General features: G+C 36.0%; 4 protein-coding genes across 5 annotated transcripts; 3 read left to right on the forward strand and 1 right to left on the reverse strand.

Moving 5' to 3' along the window:
- The first annotated feature begins 498 nt into the window (after nucleotides 1-498).
- LOC125207904 (mitochondrial inner membrane protease ATP23-like) lies at nucleotides 499-2421 on the forward strand. Its single transcript, XM_048107413.2, has 5 exons — nucleotides 499-698; nucleotides 763-884; nucleotides 1542-1679; nucleotides 1774-1857; nucleotides 1936-2421. Exons 1-5 carry the CDS (start codon nucleotides 629-631, stop codon nucleotides 2068-2070), a joined length of 549 nt encoding a protein of 182 aa, XP_047963370.1. The 5' UTR covers nucleotides 499-628; the 3' UTR covers nucleotides 2071-2421.
- A 4315-nt stretch (nucleotides 2422-6736) lies between these two features.
- On the forward strand, nucleotides 6737-7917 carry LOC125207250 (mitochondrial inner membrane protease ATP23-like). Of its 2 annotated transcripts, XM_048106513.2 has the most exons (5): nucleotides 6749-6923; nucleotides 6994-7115; nucleotides 7195-7332; nucleotides 7399-7482; nucleotides 7547-7917. In XM_048106513.2, the coding sequence occupies exons 1-5, from the start codon at nucleotides 6851-6853 to the stop codon at nucleotides 7679-7681; spliced, it is 552 nt and encodes a 183-aa protein (XP_047962470.1). In that variant the 5' UTR covers nucleotides 6749-6850; the 3' UTR covers nucleotides 7682-7917. The 2 variants fall into 2 exon arrangements, with proteins under 2 accessions (XP_088917953.1, XP_047962470.1); XM_089061827.1 differs by having other exon boundaries at nucleotides 6737-6923; nucleotides 7195-7482.
- A 99-nt stretch (nucleotides 7918-8016) lies between these two features.
- LOC125207249 (hsp70 nucleotide exchange factor FES1-like) lies at nucleotides 8017-9795 on the reverse strand. The gene is made up of 6 exons (XM_048106512.2): nucleotides 9650-9795; nucleotides 9406-9548; nucleotides 9265-9315; nucleotides 8963-9184; nucleotides 8782-8884; nucleotides 8017-8701 (listed from the first exon to the last, which is right to left on the reverse strand). Exons 1-6 carry the CDS (start codon nucleotides 9733-9735, stop codon nucleotides 8191-8193), a joined length of 1116 nt encoding a protein of 371 aa, XP_047962469.1. The 5' UTR covers nucleotides 9736-9795; the 3' UTR covers nucleotides 8017-8190.
- A 1249-nt stretch (nucleotides 9796-11044) lies between these two features.
- On the forward strand, nucleotides 11045-11727 carry LOC125204762 (uncharacterized). Its single transcript, XM_048103489.2, has 2 exons — nucleotides 11045-11341; nucleotides 11440-11727. The coding sequence occupies exons 1-2, from the start codon at nucleotides 11088-11090 to the stop codon at nucleotides 11576-11578; spliced, it is 393 nt and encodes a 130-aa protein (XP_047959446.1). The 5' UTR covers nucleotides 11045-11087; the 3' UTR covers nucleotides 11579-11727.
- Nucleotides 11728-20153: the final 8426 nt, after the last annotated feature.

Consider the following 20153-nt stretch of genomic DNA (forward strand, 5'->3'; position numbering starts at 1 on the left):
TTATAGTGAACCTCATATTTCACTAACTCATTCAGACTCACATTTTATTATAAAACAAATATATAAAAGTATGACTCACATGCCACTAACTTTTTCAACCCACGTTATATTTACATTTCTTGAAATCCGTACCAGGTCAAATGGTGACAAATTATAAGGGACGGATGGAGTATTCCATTCGTCCCTTAAAAATAGAATTTTTTTCTTTCTTGGTTTGTCCCCTAAATATTAAAGCCTTTTATTTTAGTAAATTTCTTCTTTCTAATGAGATGAGACACATTTTTCGCTAACATATTTTTCTTTTACTTTACTAATTTTGCATTAAATTTACGGTTCTATTTTTAGGAGAACGAGGAAGTATACTATCAACAAATTGGAACTTTTTTTCAAACAATTTTAAGACTCAATCGGCACTTTTTTTTAATATATTAAAACTATGCACAGGTAAAATTGAAAAAAGACAAGGAAGATTTTGGGGCGAGTTAGGCTATGTTCTCTGAAAATAAAATGGGCTGTATTGGGCCAACCGGGATTTGAGCCCATGGTTTCTTTACTGATAGAGACATGATGGAGGAGAGATGGGAGTGAAGCGAGAGATCGAATTGAAGCATCCAATTTGTTTGAATTCATGGAGGATTCCCCTTCTGGCGGCATGACGGTAGCTGAATGCCAGGATTTTATCCGGAAGAGTTTCCAAAGTAGTAGATTTCTTCTTATGATTTTGATGTTTAGAGTTCCAATTTCTAATTGTACATGTCGCAGATCCAACCGTCAAATTTCTGAAAGAGAATTTGGAGAAATCTGGATGCAGAATCGGGACCAATTTCATTAAGGCCGTTCATTGCCAAGGAAGATTAACTAGCCGATTCGCCAGAGGATTTGGGGTATCTCCATTTCTTTTATTATGAATATTTTGGGGGAAATACTATAGCCTGTGTTAATCTTATATATATATATATATATATATATATAGGGGTGCATTAGGGTGCCACCATAGATAGAATAACATCATACCACCAATATAGTCCGTTAGATCTCGTTTATGGACGCCTAGGATTAAGTTTCGTGAAAAAACACGGGTTTGCAGTGTACAGTATTAGATATTGTAGTCTACTGTATTAGATATTGCAGTCGTGGTAAACTGCAATATTGCTGTGATAAGACTGCAATATTTAATGAACAGCACTGCAATCTGGTAACGTAAAATTAGAAATTTCCTATTTTACCCCTCCATGTTTTTACACGTGACAGCATGACAAGCACACGATTTTCAGATCCAATGGCCTAAAATGGTGGTATGGTATTACAATAAAGAGGGTTGTCATCTTAATACATCCCTATATATATATATATATATATAATTACTTCTTTGATAGAGCTATGTTAATAGATATAAATGGAAAACGTGATACATGTCAATACTCATGGCGTTAGACGTTAGTTTTAGCTAAGTGGCATGCTTTTATGTTACTACCTTGAATGGTTAATGGTTATGCATATAAAATGCTTGATAATATCACTGATTCTTGATTGTGCATTAGATTCAAGTATGCAGCAATAACTTGCGATGTGAAGATGAGGTGGTGCAAGTCGTGATTCATGAGCTAGTTCGTGCATATGATGAGTGCCGTGCTGCTAATCTCGACTGGACTAACTGCACTCATCATGCCTGCAATGAGGTTACTCATATCTTCTAAGCATTCTTGTGAAAAACAAATTAAGTTAATTGTAGCTTGCTTCATCATGCTTTTGCTTTGCTGTTTGTTGAAGCAGATTCGAGCAAATCATCTCAGTGGTTATTGCCATTTGAAACGAGAGCTTCTTCGTGGTCATTTCAACATAAAGGGTCATGAGCAAGTGAGTTTACAAGTTTTGAAATAGTTTGATTAGAATGAGTAGAGCAATGCCTCAAATATGTTTGAGTGGATTCCACAGGAATGTGTATGGCGAAGAGCAATCAAAGCTGTGATTGGAAATCCGTACTGCTCGGAGATAGAAGCTGAGGATGCAATGAAATCTGTGTGGAGTAGTTGTTATAACGACACAGCACCCTTCGACAGAGCTCCTTGACTTGAGAGACCCAACCTCAAACATTACTGCTTCATGGTATCTCACTTCTCTTGCTACGAAATTAGCCTGTTTTTGGGACTTAAGTAGTACTCCCCTCCGTCCCATAGTAGATGTTACACTTGGGAGATGACACAGGATTTTAGGAGAGAATATAAAATTTTATAATTATTGTGAGAAGAAACTTTTTCCAAAAGAAGGAATGTGACATCTTTTGTGGGACAAACTAAAAATGAAAGTGTGACATCTACTATGAGATGGATGGAGGTATCATTGAATTGTTCTCCCAACCTGCTACTACAATATGACACAGTTGTGCTCAATATGGAAGTAGGCGCTCAACATTTTTATTTACTCTAGTTACTCAATAAGAGCAAATGTACTTATTCATCGCTAGTTCCACGCTAAAGAGCAAATGTACTTTTCTATAATTATCATAATCCCAGATAGTCATTTAAAACATAAAGTTTAATCAAAATATTACATTGGAATATTAAATCACAAAGTTTCATACGTTTTCAATTGTCCATCTATATACAAAATATTTTCTGTTGACAATGTTCAAAATGAAGTATTTTGCTAAAAGAAATACTAGTATTTAATGGAAAAATGTCGTTTTTAACATCATCAAAAGATGACATTTTATACTCTTTCCATATTCAAAAAATAGAAACATTTGAAACGGCACGAGTTTTAATATACAACTAGTATCCCGTCTGTGCTATGCACAGATTAAGATATTTGAAAATATTTATTTTAGATTGTAAATTAATTAATAAAATTAGAAACAATATTATTATATAAAAATTGTAAACAAATGTTATTATTATTGTATAATAAAAATTATGATGTAGAAAACAAACTTCATATTTAAAGCAATAAAATTGAATATGAAGAACTGAGAACGTAAACAAACATTATTCTTATATAATAAAAATCATGTAGAAAACAAACTTCGTAGTAAGCTAATAACCATAAAGAATAAGAGAGTACCTGAAATTTGATCAAATCTCTGCAAAATGTTCAACAAAGAATATAATGAGAAAAAGATAGAAATATATGGATTATAAGCTATCAAATGTCATATATTTATAGTAGAAAAATAGAAGTTAATTTCTTTCAAAACCTTTCTCTTCCACCACATTATAATCAAAATAAAAAGAATTAACTTCCTACAATCAAAACCTATAAATATGAAGAATAAAACCTCCCACTCACTCCACTTAATCACACATTTTAGCTTTTAATAAAACGTGTTTAAATGGCCTTTAACTATACATTTTCTATTTAATAATAATTTTTTAAATTAAATGGCAATCTTGTAAATTTCTTCAAAACTCCCCTTTTATATATTGTATAGATTGGTAAAATAAGTGAGAATAATTGGTAAAGTAAGAGAGAGGAAGAGAAAAAGTAGTGAAAGTAGAGTTAGTGAATTGTAGGGTCCATATCCTAAAATAGAAAGATTCTAAAGTTTCTATTTTTAAGGAACGACCCAAAATGGAAATAGTTGTTATTTTTAAAAAACGGGGGGAGTATATGGATGAAACAATCGATAAAAACCAACTTCATAATTCAGTTTTAAACTTTATGCGGCAGATCATAATTTGACCAAATTTTATACTCCATATAAATGACTATTAGCCCTTTTTCTAATATGAAGAAAATCTACGATAATGATGATTATAGAAAAGTACTAGTCCTTTCGTTCGCGAATAGGAGTCTCATTTCTTTTTTACACGGATTTTAAAGTATGTTTAGAAAAGTGGATGGAAGAAAGTTAGAGGAATATGCGTCACGTTTGTATATACTTAGTTTTAAATGATATGTGAGTAGAATGCGTTAATGGAATGTGTGGTCTCTTTACCAATAATAATACTTATAAACCGGGATTTCTATTCACAGACGAACCAAAATAAAAAAAGAACTCTTATTCGCAGACAAATGGAGTACAATCTAAATAAAATGGGTTGCAATATTGACCAAATAATTGCCCTTTAGAGCATCTTCAACAATTCCACTAAACTCAAACCCATTTTAGTGTAAATTTTCACACTAAATATTGATTTTTCTCCAACCATTTACACTAAACTCACATCCAAAAATATATTCCCCATCCACTAACTTTTTATACTTTTCAATCATACCTATATATTTTGTCTAAATTACACACTAACCCCATGACACTTATCAATAACTTAAATTAAATTAAATAATATGATAAGATTTATTAATTAATATAACTATATATGAAATCTATTATTTATTAAATCAAAAAAATTGCATAATTTAAAAAAATTTGAATACAATAAAAATACTACTACAAAAGTTATCACAAGGTATAAATAAGTTAACTAAAATTCAAAATTAAAATTCATTTAAAAATACCACAAGTATATAAATTAGGTGAGATTTGATCTCTTGGGAGTCATTATATGAGCGATAGGTAAGCAACGGTTTACCTGGCAACAGCGGTGGAATATGAATTTTTTCTATTAATTTAATTTATTGTCTCCCTAATATTCTCTCTCCATGATAGACTTCATCTCTACCAAATACACCCGTCAACAAACCAGCTACGGATCTGATTCTTTTACTCTACAATTTCATTCAAATCTTATTTTTTTCTCCAAATCAAATTCTCCATCAACATTACGCATAACCCAATAATTTCATCTTCATAATTTTTTTCTCCAAATTGAAATTTCACATTCATGCTTCTCCTAAAATTTCAGAAATCACAAAATTGCAGGCGCGAAATGTTGAACCCCTTCCCACTCTCTTCCTTCTCAAATTTTAGAAAAAAATTACAGTGTAAAACCCCTTCCCAATCTCTTCCTTCTCAAATTTTAGAAAAAAATACAGAGTGAGACGAAAAACTTAAACAAATTTCTTATTTCCACTCACCCCTTTTCGATTTTGGGCATCAGGGGTTTTTTTTATTCAGATTGTACTCAATTATATAAAAATAATTTATAATTCCACTCCACAGCCACGTAAGCAGTCGCTCACGAGCCGCTCAAATTAGGCGTGTAGCAGAACAATTCTCTAAATTAGGTATCCTTATAATTATTAATGTTTAACTGTTGTTTGTTATACTTGATAGCGTATATAGCTTGATATTATGCCTAAATTATGCATTAGGCATAATATCAGTTTAAAATGTCAATTTTTTAAACTAAAATAAATCAATTCTTAATGTTAAAATTTAAAAGCTATCAAATTATGTAGATATTTAATAAAGCATAACTAATCAATATTAACAGACATAACTAATTAATATTTCTATTTGTTAATTTAGAAAAAAAATTCGTGTGTAACTTTTTAACTAATCAATAACATGTGTATATATTAATATGGGCCAGCCTACTAACTAATTACCAACCAAATATTAATAGAATAAAATTAGGTTATTTTCTATTGTTCTTCTCTCCGCCGCTGGAACAGTGCCTGTAGGGGAGTGTTATATTGCTAACTCAATGCTTAATTGCTAACTACAATTCAATAATAGCCATTAGATATTCAAATTAAAGGCTTAGATCATCAACCACGAAATGTCAATACGATCAACAAAAAACGTCAATAAGGTTATAGGATTAATTCCAATAAAAATCAATAGGGGTATTAATGTCAAGTTAGTTATAACTAACTTTTAAAAGAAATCCCTAAACTTTAAATTCATATAACATATATCAAATTAAAGATAATTTTATAAGGATTCCAACGATATACTACATGCATATGTTCCGACGTAAAAATTTGAAAAAAAATTGATTTTTTTTTTGAATTTTCGTATTTTTGACGAACAGATTTATGTCAATACACCTTACATAATATGCCAATATTATGCTTGTAAAATGTTAATATGAAATTGTGTCGACATTATTAAGTCTTCGTGTTGATGTATTTCATACACTGTATTGACATTGTATTTCTAAACCCTAAATTTGATACTCCCTCCGTCCCGGATAATTCGGGTCACTTTGACCGGGCACGGGTTTTAAGAATTGTAATGGAAAATGAGTTGAAAAGGTTGGTGGAATGTGGGTCCTACTTTTAAAATATTAGTTTTATAATAAAATGTGAGTAGGAATGAGTTAGTGGAATATGAGGTCCACTACCAAAAATGGTAAAAGTGAAATGAGACAAATTATGTGGGACAGACCGAAATGGGAAACTGGGACGAATTATCTGGGACGGAGGGAGTAGTTGCTAGTATTATCTTTTTAATTTTAAAAAATGAAAAACGGAATTACACATGGCAAATTGTAGACCACAAGATTTCTAAAATCTTATGGTTTTAAATTAATTGTAGTTAGCAACTAAGGGATGAGTTAGCAATTGATCACTCCCCGCCTGTTGTAAGTGTTTGTTTCTGTGTATTTTTACTTCTCTCCCTTCCCCTCGTTCTTTCCTTTTTATGTTGATAAATATAAAATGATTTGGACTTGAATGTAATAAAATAAAATTAGAAAAGTTTTTTGGTACACTTTTAGACTTTAGTGCAAATCTAAAGATATGTATTTTTTTTTTTAAAATCTATAATGGGATTGGTTCTGTAGGAGGTATTATCCTACTGACTTTTAAGTTTTGCAACTACTGAAAAAAAAAAATATACTGGTGATAATACTCGAACAAATTGGGCTGCAATATTGACGAAATGGGCTTTCTAACCCATTAGTTGAGAGTCAAAGCAACGACACTAGGTTTTGGTTCACTCTCACCCAATACAGCTAAAATCGTTGTTATTCATCGGAGTTGAAGCTCTGATTTATTTGAATTCATGGAAGACGAGTCCTCCTCCGCCGGAATGACGTTTCTGGAATGCGCGAAATATATCCAGAAAAGTTTCCGAAGTAATTCTCTACTACTTTTTATTGTTGCTTTGCTGCTTGTGAGCTCTACACTCATTTCTCAATGTTGCAGATCCAACGGTGAAATTTCTGATGGAGAAATTGGAGGAATCTGGATGCGGCATCCAAAAGAATTTCATCAAGGCCGGCCATTGCCAGGAGGATTGCTCCGGTGGATTCACCAGGGGATCTGGGGTATGTATGTCTGTCTATTCAAAATCCTAATTTTGCAATCGAAACTAATTTAATTCGTGATCGTGATTTGGATTAGTAGATTGTACTCTGCTATAATCACTTGCAATTTCAAGATCAAGTGGAGCAAACGATGATTCACGAGCTCATTCACGCCTACGATGACTGTCGTAGTGCTAATCTCGACTGGAGCAACTGCGCTCATCACGCCTGCAGTGAGGTCATTAGCTGCTTTTCAAAAACAAATTTAATCTATCATTATTTGAATTTGAATTTGTTGGAGCAGATTCGAGCTAATCATCTGAGTGGAAACTGCCGTTATAAATATGAGCTTCTCCGTGGTTATGTAAAGATGAGGGGTCATGAGCCTGTGAGTTTCATCTTCACTATCTATATGTGGCCATTATGTTTTCTGAATCATCGCAATAATATAGGAATGTGTGAAGCGAAGAGCGTTGCAGTCGGTAATTGCAAACCCTAACTGCTCCCAAGTAGCAGCAAAGGACGCGGTTGAAGCTGTGTGGAGCACCTGTTATAACGACACAAAACCCTTCGATAGAGCTCCTTGAATTCAATGTTGCTTTCCTGGAATTTATAATGTTTCTCTTGCGTGATGTTGAAAATCACATACCAAAGGAGTATGTTAATTGCCAAAAGTCACAAATTGTTGACATTATTGGTAGCTTCAAGCTTATGCCTTATGGTAGCAATTACATGCTAAAATAACCATTTATTGTTGCTGGCATATTTTTAACACTGATTTTTCCATTTCTTTCTATATAAATCTTATCTGGTTGCTGTTGTAGATGCTTGAGAATTTAATGGTGTTACCTTTGTAACAATTCTAGCATGCTAATTGTTTATAACCGACCAACCCAACTCATCAAACTGTCTTAACACAAGATTTGGTAACACTATCAGAACGATAAATAAACTAGAAATATATTGATGCAAACAATCAACTGTTGCTGATTTGAGAAAAAAAAAAAAGGTCCTATTTTCTGAAAATAGGGAAAGTACAAATATAGCACAAGATCTTGGACCAAGCCACAAACAATGATTCTGGTGGCACAATTCTTTAAGCTGATGGTCCGGGACCTAATAGCAATGGCGCTTCCTTCTTCCCGTCCTCTGGTTTTGGATCCGGATTTCTGTTTGCAGCAAAAGCTCTAAGAGGCGGCTGGAAATACTGGCTTGCTACATCTGGAGGAGGAGCGTCTTCTCCGGGGAGGGATAGAAGACCCTGCTCAAAAAGAGGTGATGGCTCATTGTGACAGGCTTTCCAAAGAGAGTCCACGAGCTCCATTTCCTCTTTCGCGGCTCCTAGGTCCTCGAGAGACATCTCACTAATCCCTTTGACCCTGTCTTGTAGGATCTGCTTCAGTTTATCATCATCTTCACTTGAGGTAATGGGCTTCTCTGATCTGTCCCGAGCTAGATCAAGAAGGCTCCTTAGTGCAGCTTCACGCACATCAGAATCCTCACTCGATGCAAGGTGCATCATGATGCGAGGAAATCCAAGCTCGGATATGACACCAATGTCTGAACGATTCTCGCTAAGTAAGTAATGGATCAAGTTAAGGGCTTTCCTGCACAAGAGTTACACAAGATATAATCAGCCTCAACTTTGGGCTAAACCACTGATCCTGAAATTGTTTGAATAATATACCTTTGAAATCTGACACTCTCAGATCCTAACGCGTCTCTTAGTGCGGCATAACCATTAGCCAACCGGAACGCAGCGATTCCAGACTTGTTATGCCTGATCAGAGCTGCAAAAAAACAACTGTTAATCTCTTCATCACATGAATGTACATTGCACAAAACAAACAAGAGGATGCGATGCTTACAAGAGATTGCCCCAAGTGCTTTTGTACGAACCGTAACATCCGGATCAGAAGTAAAGTTTGTAAGCAGTGGCTCCATACCATTGGCTTCCATTACCAACTGTTGGCTCCTGGGATTGTTTTGCACGACCGTGCTAACAACATCGGCCGCTTTCGCCCTAATATTAGGGTGTGAGTTCCGGAGGTAGTCAAGTAGAGGAGCAAGACCACCAATGGAGTGAAGATCTATCCAAGAACAAAAACATAGTAAAAATCAACTGTATCTTTGCATCAAAAACACATTATTATTATATATAAAAACTAACCATTAGCATTGTCTATAGATTCCACATGCTCTTGTAGTTCATCCAACATATCTACACAAGCAAGCAACAAAATTGAAAAGAATTCAGAATTGAACCTAATACAAATTAAAAACTGAAATAGTCAATTGTAACTATAAACACCTTCAACATCTTGAGGAGTCACCCCCTGAGACTCCAAAACCTGCTCTGGGGTTTTCATAACAAGTGTAATCTCCTTCATTCGCTTTATAACATCGATTGTTTGCCCTTGCATCGCCTCCATAAACCATCTTCTATCCTCCTCGCTGAATCCAAAATTAAATTAATTACTATCGAAACAATACTTTCAATCAACTAATTAAGCAATATTTTTGGTTGAAAAATAATTGGGGAATTATGAAAATACCTCAAATTACGAGTAGTGTTAGTACCGTCGGCGTGGGAAAGACTCCACTTGAGCAAACCTTCCCAATTAGGGCCTTCTCTTGCCATGGTTTTGCTTCACAATCAATAAACTTAAACTACAAGGATTAACAACAACATCAGATTTATCGGTGAATTTATAGTTTTCGTGGAGGGCTTCTCGAATTCCCTTGAAGGATCGAGATTTTGCAAGCGGAAAGTGGGCTGGGGCCCAAACCTAATTTTAAATGTTGGCCCAAGAAATACACAATTTTTACGGAAGTTCATATACTCCCTCCTCCGTTGATAAGTTGTACCTTCTGTGCTTCCCATAAAATGTCCTTCATTTACTTAACTTATTATACTTATATACTATTAACAAGTATTCGGTTTATGAAATTGTATCTTAGATTAAATATATAGTGTATTTTGTTCATAAAATTTAATCTCATAATTCAATTGTAGATGGATAATCATGAGATAATTAGTCAAGACTAACCTCATATGACTAAAATAATCTCACAACTCAATCTTAGATTATATCGTGGTATTATTTTATCTAGGAAATTGAACACCACATTATAAAACTAATACTCCATTTGTTTCCCATTAATGGGAAAATTTCCGTTTTTGTCCGCCCCCAATTAATTGGACCCTTACTTTTTAGTACTCCCTCCGTCCTAAATTACTTGAGTATTCCATTTTGGTTTGTCCTAAGTTACTTGAGGCATTTCTCATTTTAGCTAAATACAAAACATCTAATCCCACCTACTTTACTCTCTCTTACTTTATTCACTAATTTACTGTATTTTATCTTTATTTAACTCACTAAACATCACTTTCTTAAATTCTGTGCCGAAAAGTAACGCCTCAATATTCTTTTCGGCACGAGATTTAAGAAAAATTGTGTCAAGTGGGTTAGGTAAAAGTAGAATAAAGTAGAAAATGAAAATGGTAGGGAGATTAAGAGAGAATAAATGAAGAGAGTAATAATTGAGAAAACAATATGTTGACTTTTACTAAAAAAGAAAATGACTCCACAACTATAGAACATATCAAAATGGCAAAATGACTCTAATACTATGGAATGGAATGAGTACTACCTTTTATAATGTATCCTACATATCACTAACTTAATTTACTCAAATTTTATTATAAAATTAATATACATAAAATTAGGTCTCACATTCCGCTAACTTTTTTCTCTCGCACTTTTCATTACATTTTTTAACTCACGTATCTAACACTAAACTAAGTGGAATGGGGGCGAATAAAAAGTTGTAAAATTTCCGGATAAGGTGGGGGCCACATTATCCAATTGCAAACTCAATGTGTTGTTCATCGCGTGTCCACTTAATTACATACCCGATCACAAAATCTGTGTCACTATTAATATAAAATAAATTCCGAGTCAATCTCTGCAAATAAAAAAACAAGCTGAAATGGCGTCGGTCGCTCAATTCCAGGCTCTCTTCGTCCCCTCAAACTCGATCAAAAAATCATCCTTGAATGCATTCTTCGGCTCAACAATTTCTTTGCACCGTGAAATTCAGAAAATCAGACAAAGAAAGCAGCTGACGGTGGTCGCTGCCGTCGGAGATGTCTCGGCCGACGGGACTGTGTATCTGATAGCCGGCGCCGCCGCGGTGGCGTTGCTCGGAACTGCTTTCCCCATCATCTTCTCCCGCAAAGACACGTCAGCATAAATTAAAAAAATTACACTTTTCTATTTCCTTTTTTTATTAATTGTAATTGTAATTGTAATTGTAATTGTAATTGTAATATGATTATCAGGTGCCCGGAATGCGACGGAGCAGGATTTGTGAGGAAAGGAGGGGCGGCGCTGAGGGCAAATGCGGCAAGAAAAGATCAGACTCAAATTGTATGCGCTAACTGCAATGGTCTTGGCAAGCTCAATCAAGTTGACAAATAGAATTCTTATTATGTTTCTCCCAAATTTAAATTGTATTCTTCTTTGCTTTATCTCTATTTAATAATCATGTCCATCAAATATTTTAATTTCTGTATTTTTTTTTTGTCTTACGTTGATATGGGATTGAAGGTTTGGATTTGAAATCGTAACTTTTGATTCCAAATTCATTATTTAGTATACACAAAACATGTTTCAATTTGAAATTAAATTTATAAATATGAAGGCTCCTGATTCTACAATTAAATTATATAGACAAAATAAGTATTTGATCTAATATAAAATTGAATATTTCTCACGCTTACACTACAAACACATAATACACGCGGCAACATTGCGAACACACTATGTACATAACACAATACAACACATTCACGCAAATACACGACACACGTCGCACACACTCGCCTCACGCAATTACATAACTGCATATTAATAATATAAAGGGGTAACTGCTTTTAAAGTCATCAACTTTCCACGAATTCCGATTTTTCCCACGAACTTTAAAAAGTTTGTGTAATATCATGAACTTTATTGTCAGTTGCTATTTTCCCATGTCAGATTTTCCGGTCTGATTCATACTGTTCGTTTCCTATTAAGACAATGTCCAAATTCTTTTATCTTACTATCATTATTTTCGTTTTTGAAATAGCTTCGCGTGGGTACTTTGTACGCCTCAATCGGAACTCGGATGAAGAAGTTATGGCTATTTGATGAAGGCTGCGACCTTTGTGCGACCTTGTACTATCATAATGGCCATAACTTCTTGATCCGAGTTCCGATTGAGGCGTACAAGGTACCGACACGAAGCTATTTCAAAGACAAAGATAACGATAGTAAGATAAAAGAATTTGGACATTGTCTTAATAGGAAACGAACAGTTTGAATCAGACCGGAAAACCTGACATGGAAAAATAACAACCGACAATAAAGTTCGTGGCATTACACGAACTTTTTAAAGTTCGTGGGAAAAACCGGAATTCATGGAAAGTTGGTGATTTTAAAAGCAATTACCCTAAATATAAAATGGATGGAATAATATATAAGAATAAATAAAGTTATTTTTTCACTACAATTGATGTAGTGAAGTGATGAAGGAGCGAAACTTGTATCCGATTGACATACGGCTTACTAGATAGATGAGGGGCAACAACATCATCTCACATTAAAAAAAACATGCCTATTTACATTTTTTTTATCGATAATAATTATGAAAATATTAGAATATCTTTACATTTTCTTGAAAATAGTGGGCCCATGGCCCCTCCAAGCCTTAATGTTCATTTGTCGTTGACGAAGACAGCTGCCATATATTTTAAGTATAAGATATTAAAAGGATTCACTAGTGTAATTAAATTAGTATTTCAAAGATCAATTTTAATTGTACGATAAAACTTAAATTGCAGTAGAGAAATATTTTTAATAGTATTGCAAAATTAATTCTATTAAGGTAATACCAACTATTTACACTAAACTCAACGCCATTTTAGTGAAATATCACATCAAATAGTGACTTTATTTCAGCCATTAATATTTAACTCAAATTCTAAAGAATATTCTCACTCAATAAGCTCATTATCGATTTTCATCGGCTTCTTACACTCCAGCACACCGCTGAACCCAAATACGTCAAGCCAATGCCTCACATTGTCATGCATTTCCACCTCCCATACCTTAGTTTCTGTCTGGCAAACTCTAAAACTATGCTTTGTGCCATCTACCAACAATGTATTCGAAATGTGCTTATGTTGATAATAGAGCACTGACGTCTCCTCGAATCCATAAAATAATTATTCTCCAGTACTTGAAGATGTCATCTACTTCAACATATTCACAAAACAAGAATTATAAACTTATCTATTTCATGGGGCTAGAAATAAAGGTAAAAGGTAAACAGATTACCACAAGCAAAATAGCAAATTCAGTTCCATAATTCAACAAATTCACTAATCTTGTTTTATAATAGTGTTTTAATCAATAAAATTAGACATTGCAAAATTATCCAATCTAATCAGGCCAATAAAGGTTAAATACAAGTTTCATTTCAATACACTCTAAACTTCACCCAATAAAAAACAAAATCACAACACCAAGCATCACAAACATATCAAAAACTTCCACCTAGACTCATTATTCCATCGTCCCATCATCTGTCACTATTGTCTTACCACAACCAAAGTCCAAAGCTAATCCTGAAAAAATTAATAACTAACCCATCAAAATCATGGTATACTATTTATCATTTTAATAATGATTCATGTAAAATGTGATTTTTAATTTTCATGAAGAATTAATTATGTACATGCCAAAATAATGACACGAAAACAACCTTTAGTTCAAATTGATTGATTTAATTTGATTTATCTATATTTATGTTGTAGTTGATCGAGATGAAAGACTTTTCTCCAACTATTATTGAAGAACACTGAAAATTTGAAGATTTTATATGAAAAAATATCTAAAATTTTAAATAATTTTATAGAGGAAAATTTTGATACAAGAGACTATTTTCAAAAGTTTTTAGGTCCGAATAGCCCAAAACCCGGTGGGTAGGGTTAGGGTTGAAAATTTATGACCCGAAAAATTCATAACCCGAATAGCTCGCACCCAAATAGCCCCGCTGTTAGAGTTTGTATACTAGAAATTACGTTTTGAGTAATTGAATACTGTAAAACTCTTATTTTATTTTCCAAGGAATAAAACAGATTATTTTTGTCATAATGTTGTTATGTTTTACATTTAATGGATGTTAATTGCATGTTTAAATGTATAAGTTAACTTAACAAAGTCTAAGTCTTTGTTTTAGTAGACCGGTTGTGGGCGGCGTCCACTTTAAGGTAACACGGTCAGTCCTAAACAAAGAAAAAGAAAAATTTCACGACCTAGATGGAATTAGACTATCCATCGTGAAAGGTTGCAATGTCAGTCCGCATATTTCTAAGCCTTACTGAAATAAGATGACATTGGTGTGGTAAAGCACTGAACGGATCTAACAGCAAGACTTGCCTTTGTGCTATCTACTGAAAGGCAAGGTCTTGATAAATATTTGTTTCTTAATCAATGTAGGTTAACATTGAGCATACGGTATTGATTATGCATTACTTTGACTTATCAAATGGTGCGGGTTTTTCATAACCCAATAATCCTGATATATTGGGTGGTGGTGATTAATATCTAGCGGTGCTAGGATTGCTATTATATTGAATCGTGCGCGAGGTGGGTCTCGTTTGATAATGTCTCTTTTATTTATAGAGTTCAAGAATATAATCCCACAATTAAATAAATAAAGATTTGGGAAGATATGGGGGAGAGAAGTTGACGTGAATTATGGGGCGAAACGAGGTTTTATTATTCGGAACCTAGCTAGTTGGAGTTTGATCACTCTATGAGTAATAAATAAGCGTTTCATGCTAAGTCCACTCTTGGAATTAATAAGAAATTAATTAATTAAGTCCATAGCAGATATTAATTAATTAATGAACATTTTTATCTTAAGCGCGGGAAATGAAAGTTAAAACGGAAACCCGGATTACTTATGTAGTGTTGATAAGGCTAATATCATACATTGGTTATGTGGTGAAAAAACACTTTATTTTGCTGGGTCTAACGCAGTTTTTAAGCTAGGTGTGTGAAGGAGACGCTAGATCCAGGAAGAGCTGGAGGCAATGGACTAGCAAAGGAAAATGAAAGAAAGTGAGCAGAATTGAAAAGAAAAAAATGGCTAGAAGAAGGAAGTCAATAGCTGAGGGCATCAAAGACTATTCATACCTCGCTGGACCCACTTCAACGCCTATAAATAAAGGAGCATGCAACACACGCCATATACATGATTTGCTCTTAGCTCACACACTCACACACACACTTGGGAAATGGGAATTCTGGGATAGTTTAGGGTTTCTAAGGGGTTCAGGTTCGGCGAAAGTCAGTGGTAACACCGTCCTCTCGGAGGGCGAAGAAACAATCTGTTTTCATTCAGCTTTTAGCACTTTTATTCCGTCGAACTTCATTGTTTTGGAAGTCGATTTGGTTGTTGCTACTTATCGTTATCTGACAAGACGAGGTTTTTATTAGGGCGGCGACTCTTGTGTGTGCGTGTCAACTGGCCAGGAGGGTGCCTAGACCTAGCTGTGTCGTTGGGTCTGTGCCTAAAACCAGTTGTGAACAAAAATACCTCAACCCACTTCTACTGGCTAGTATAGTGGAGTAAGGGTCGATCCCACAGAGATGGATGTAGGCGAAGTGCAATTGCAAAGACATTTTGGAAGGGTTGGTTAGCTACCACGCTTTTGGGGATGAGTTCTACCTAGGCACAAAATTAAAATGAGACTCTACCTATACTGACCAGTAGGTAACTAAATGCTTAATGCTATTGGATGTGTACGTGAATGTGAAAGTTGGACACCTAGTTATGCATATGAGAAGCTACTAGACGAAACTTACTAAAAATGACTAGACAAAAGGTAAAGGGAATCAAAGGACATGTTGGCAAACTGGTTGCTGGATTTGCAGAAAAGCTGAAAAAAGTGCAAGTACAAAAGCAAAAAGTAACAAAAGCAACGTATCTTTGATTGTGACATTTTCTTCTTCACCAAGCTAAACTAACCAAATCTAACAAACTCCATTGATAAATGCTCAAGCTCAAAAATTCGTAAATGTAATATTTAATTTGAAATCAAGAACGGAAGTAAGAAAAACTGAGATTTAGGCATACTGGTCAACAGGACAGAGTGACAGACACAAGCAGAAACGAATTCCATGCATTTTTGTGAAACTTAAACCGATTAAAACTTGTAAACACTTAGATCTAACTAAGCTAGGCAGATTCAAGCACTTAAACAACATAAAACTATCAGATCTAGTTAACTAGAGAGATTTAAAGCAATAACAAAGCTGAAACTCAAATAAAACCATAAAAACTTAACTTCATTCAAACATTCAAACCATAAGATGCTTCAAACAGATTAACTACTGAAATCCGAGACAAATGCAAGTAAAACAAGTTCTTAAACTAAGAAAGCATTAAAAGAAAGCATGTAAATGGCTGATGACTTCTTCTGAAACTGGAACTGGACTACGGCGGTTGGAATGATTCAGGCATGATGACTCCCCGCCGGCTGGTGGCCGGAATTTTCATGGCAGGCTGCTGGATTTAGAGAGTGGAACTTAGAGCTAATAGAGCTATTCTCCCAAAAAAGTGTTCTCAAAGTGATGATAAAAGTGATAAAATGATAAAAAAAAAAAGTGATTCCTCCTTATGTTCAACTCCTATTTATAGGGTGGCTTGCCCTAATTTCTAGGACTGCCTCTTCATGCGAAATGACAATTTTGCCCCTCTTTAGTAGTTGATTGTTCCAAGCAAGTCCTTCCTTCTAGTGTCTAGTTTTGTAGCATCCATCCTGGCCAGTTTGCACTTGTTCTGCCCATAATTGCCAGTTTGCACTTTTTTTGCTCATACTGGCCAGTTGCACACTTTTTGCTGCTTTTTCGCGCCAATCCCTTCTGATCCTTTCCTCCTGATTTAGTACCTCAACCTGCACACTTTAGCAACTATTTTGCACATATTATCAAATAAAGCACGTTATACTGACCAGTAACCAAGGCCTAGAACGAGACTCATCATTATCTATGCATTTAGTTTATGTCATGTTGGTGTTTATCTTGTGTTGATTTACGATTCTGTGTTTTTGTTTGAGGTTTTATTTCGGCAGTTGAATGTTATTCTCTGTTTTGGATAATTCTGCGCTTGATTTCGGAAAGAGGTTGTGGATCTGAATTGTTGTTGTTGATCGGTGGTTATTTGGCGAATCTGCAGCTATGGCTATACTTTTGGTCGGAGTTGTGTCGGATGCTTGGATCCGGAGTGGATTTAGCATCCGAGGTTGGATCTGAACAAGGGAATCAAGTTGTGCATGGATTTCGAACTCTTTTGCTCTCTTTTCATTTTACTCCGTCTAGTAGCCGTAGATCTGCTTAGTATTTAATTGTTCTTCGTTAAATTGCTTTAAATTCAGTCTGCTTCGTTTCCGATTCACGTTCCATCTCTGTTTCTACTGAAATTTTATGCAAATTGATTGGAGAAGATGATGTCGCTGTTAGTTAGTACTTTAGTTAGTTGTTTTCCAGCTTTTCATCCGTACTTTACCTTTTTAGCAAATGGTCCCCACCGTCAGTTTATTTCCCAGGTCTAGGTAATTTAGGAAATAGTTTCTTAGATCTAGTGATTGTCTCGTTTTCTGGTTTTCATGCATGATTTCTGTTCTGCCTAGATCTAGTTGTTAGCATAGCAGATTTCACTCCAAGTTTAGTTTAATTTCCTCAACCCAAAAATGCGTGGCAGCAGCCAACCCAAAAATAGTCCCGAATCCTTGAGCATGCTTTATTACACATTCATCTCTGTGGGATCGATCCCTACTTCCCTGTGCTAATTTTAGTATACGTGGTTGAGGGTTTTTATTTGAAGCGATATGTTGTGTGTCCGACGACCGAGATCTTCCAACGATCTGTGAGTTCCTAGACTTTGTGATCTAGTGGATTCGCTGGACCTAGGAGACTTGTTATTCCTTTCTGTGCACACAGTACTTAGCAAACAGAGGCTTCAAATGGCGCCGTTGCCGGGGATGGATGGCGTTAATTGTTTATGCGTTTGAGGATTTGGTGTAAATAGTTTAATTTCTATTATTTTGTTTTTCTTGACAGTTTATGAACACGGGCTTCCATTCTGGAAGTTGGGCTAGTTCATCTGGGTCTAGAAACGCCTGATACAAGTGGCAAGTCAAGGAGTCTACGTCCACCGTCACTACCAGATCAGGGTTAAGGACAGCAGACCCGTTTCCGTTCGAATCAGAAAGTGAGAAGGAGTGGAACTCGTCAGGAGAAGAGGACCCGAAGTCGTCCACAGAAACAGAGCATTCCGAGACCGAGGAAGAGGAAGACGTGAATATGGCACATTTAGTGGATCCCGATCCGGAGATAGGTTCACTCACCGCGCATCTAGACCGTGAGCCCGCCCATGCCATAGTCTCAAACCCGCGCCGGAGGTCTATCGATATCAAGACAAATGTGCTCGGGGTTTTGCCCACATTCTCTGGACGAAGGAACGAATGTCCTTACGAATTCCTAAACGAGTTTAGTAAGCTGTGCAGCATTCAAAAGAGGCCCAACGAGGCGACTGAGGAGGACTACCGCTTGCGTGCAGTCCCGTTTGCCCTCAAGGGGGAGGCTAATACTTGGCTGTTGAGGCTCCCACCAGACTCGATCAACACATGGAAGGACTTCAAGCTGGAGTTCTTGGATTATTTTTTCCCGTCCAACAAGACAAACGCCTTGAAGAAGGAGATCCAGGAGTGCAAGCAAGAATATGATGAGTCTCTGAGCTCTTATTGATCCCAGTTCAAGGGACTGTTGGATGCTTGTCCGAACCACAGGATGATCGAGGCAGAGACTTACTATCTGTTTTACGAAGGTGCAAACCCTGAATCAAAAGACTTGATGAATTCCTCGAGCGAGGCAAATTTTACCAAGAATAAAGCAAGTGAAGCCAGAGAAACTTTGGGAAGATTGATCGAGGCGAAGAAGGCCTATGATAACCCGCGAAGCATTTTGAGAAGGGGATCAGCTAATGCAGTAACAGAATAAGATGACAAGAAGGTGAAAGACATGATAGATAAATTGGAGAAAGCACTGCTGAATGCAATTGAGAAGTACAATCCTCATGCTCCATCAGAAAATGAGAAACCCCCTGGTCCGGAGGAAAGGCAACTTCAGCCTTATTATGGTCAACCTTGTGAAGGGGAATGCCAAGCCCAGGCGAATTCAATGGGAAGCTGGAATCCGGATGGAAGTTGGAACCAAGGGAGACAAAGGGAGGCCCCATGGAGAACTTACCCCAATTTTAGATGGACTGACAATGATCAAAGTCAGCCGCCCCCACTGCAGCTCACAAATTATGCACACCCTCCAGAGAGGCAGTCCAACTGGTCGGGGAAAAATCAAGAAGGGCAACTGCTACTGGGGTACAAGAATCAGGATCATACTAATTGGGGAAACAGGAATCAGAACAATCCAGGGAACTCATATGTGCCACCTCAGCAGAGGAATAACCAAGGGAACTATCAGAATTCCCAACCAAATCACCAAGGGAATCAAGGGTCTAGCAACCAGTACAATAACCACCAAGGAAATCAGGGGAACTATCGATAAACCCAAGGACAGAACCAAGGTCAAGGATCAAATTCTAATCAATTCAACTCTAGGCCACAAAGGAGTCTGGATGACATGGTCCACGACCTAGTGAATTCACAGTAGTTCATGCAGAATAACTTGCATTCCAACAACGACGTGGTGCACAAATTGCAAGACGCTCAGTCGGAACACAAAGCCGCCATGGACATGATGGCAAAACAGCTGTCCCAGATCGCGGTTTCTTTGAATGAGATGCGGGGCAATGAAGGAAAACTTCCCGCCACGGTCAAGCCACCTGACTGAGCAAACATTAGTCACATCACCTTGAGATCCAGGAGGGGCTATGAAGGACCGACACTGGAAATCAACGAAGAAGTTCCGCGCAAGCAAGTAAGGG

The sequence above is a fragment of the Salvia hispanica genome, chromosome 6 (genome assembly GCF_029641045.1).
Source record: "Salvia hispanica isolate PSC_SH4W2 chromosome 6, Shi_PSC_v1, whole genome shotgun sequence".
Taxonomy (NCBI): Eukaryota; Viridiplantae; Streptophyta; class Magnoliopsida; order Lamiales; family Lamiaceae; genus Salvia; species Salvia hispanica.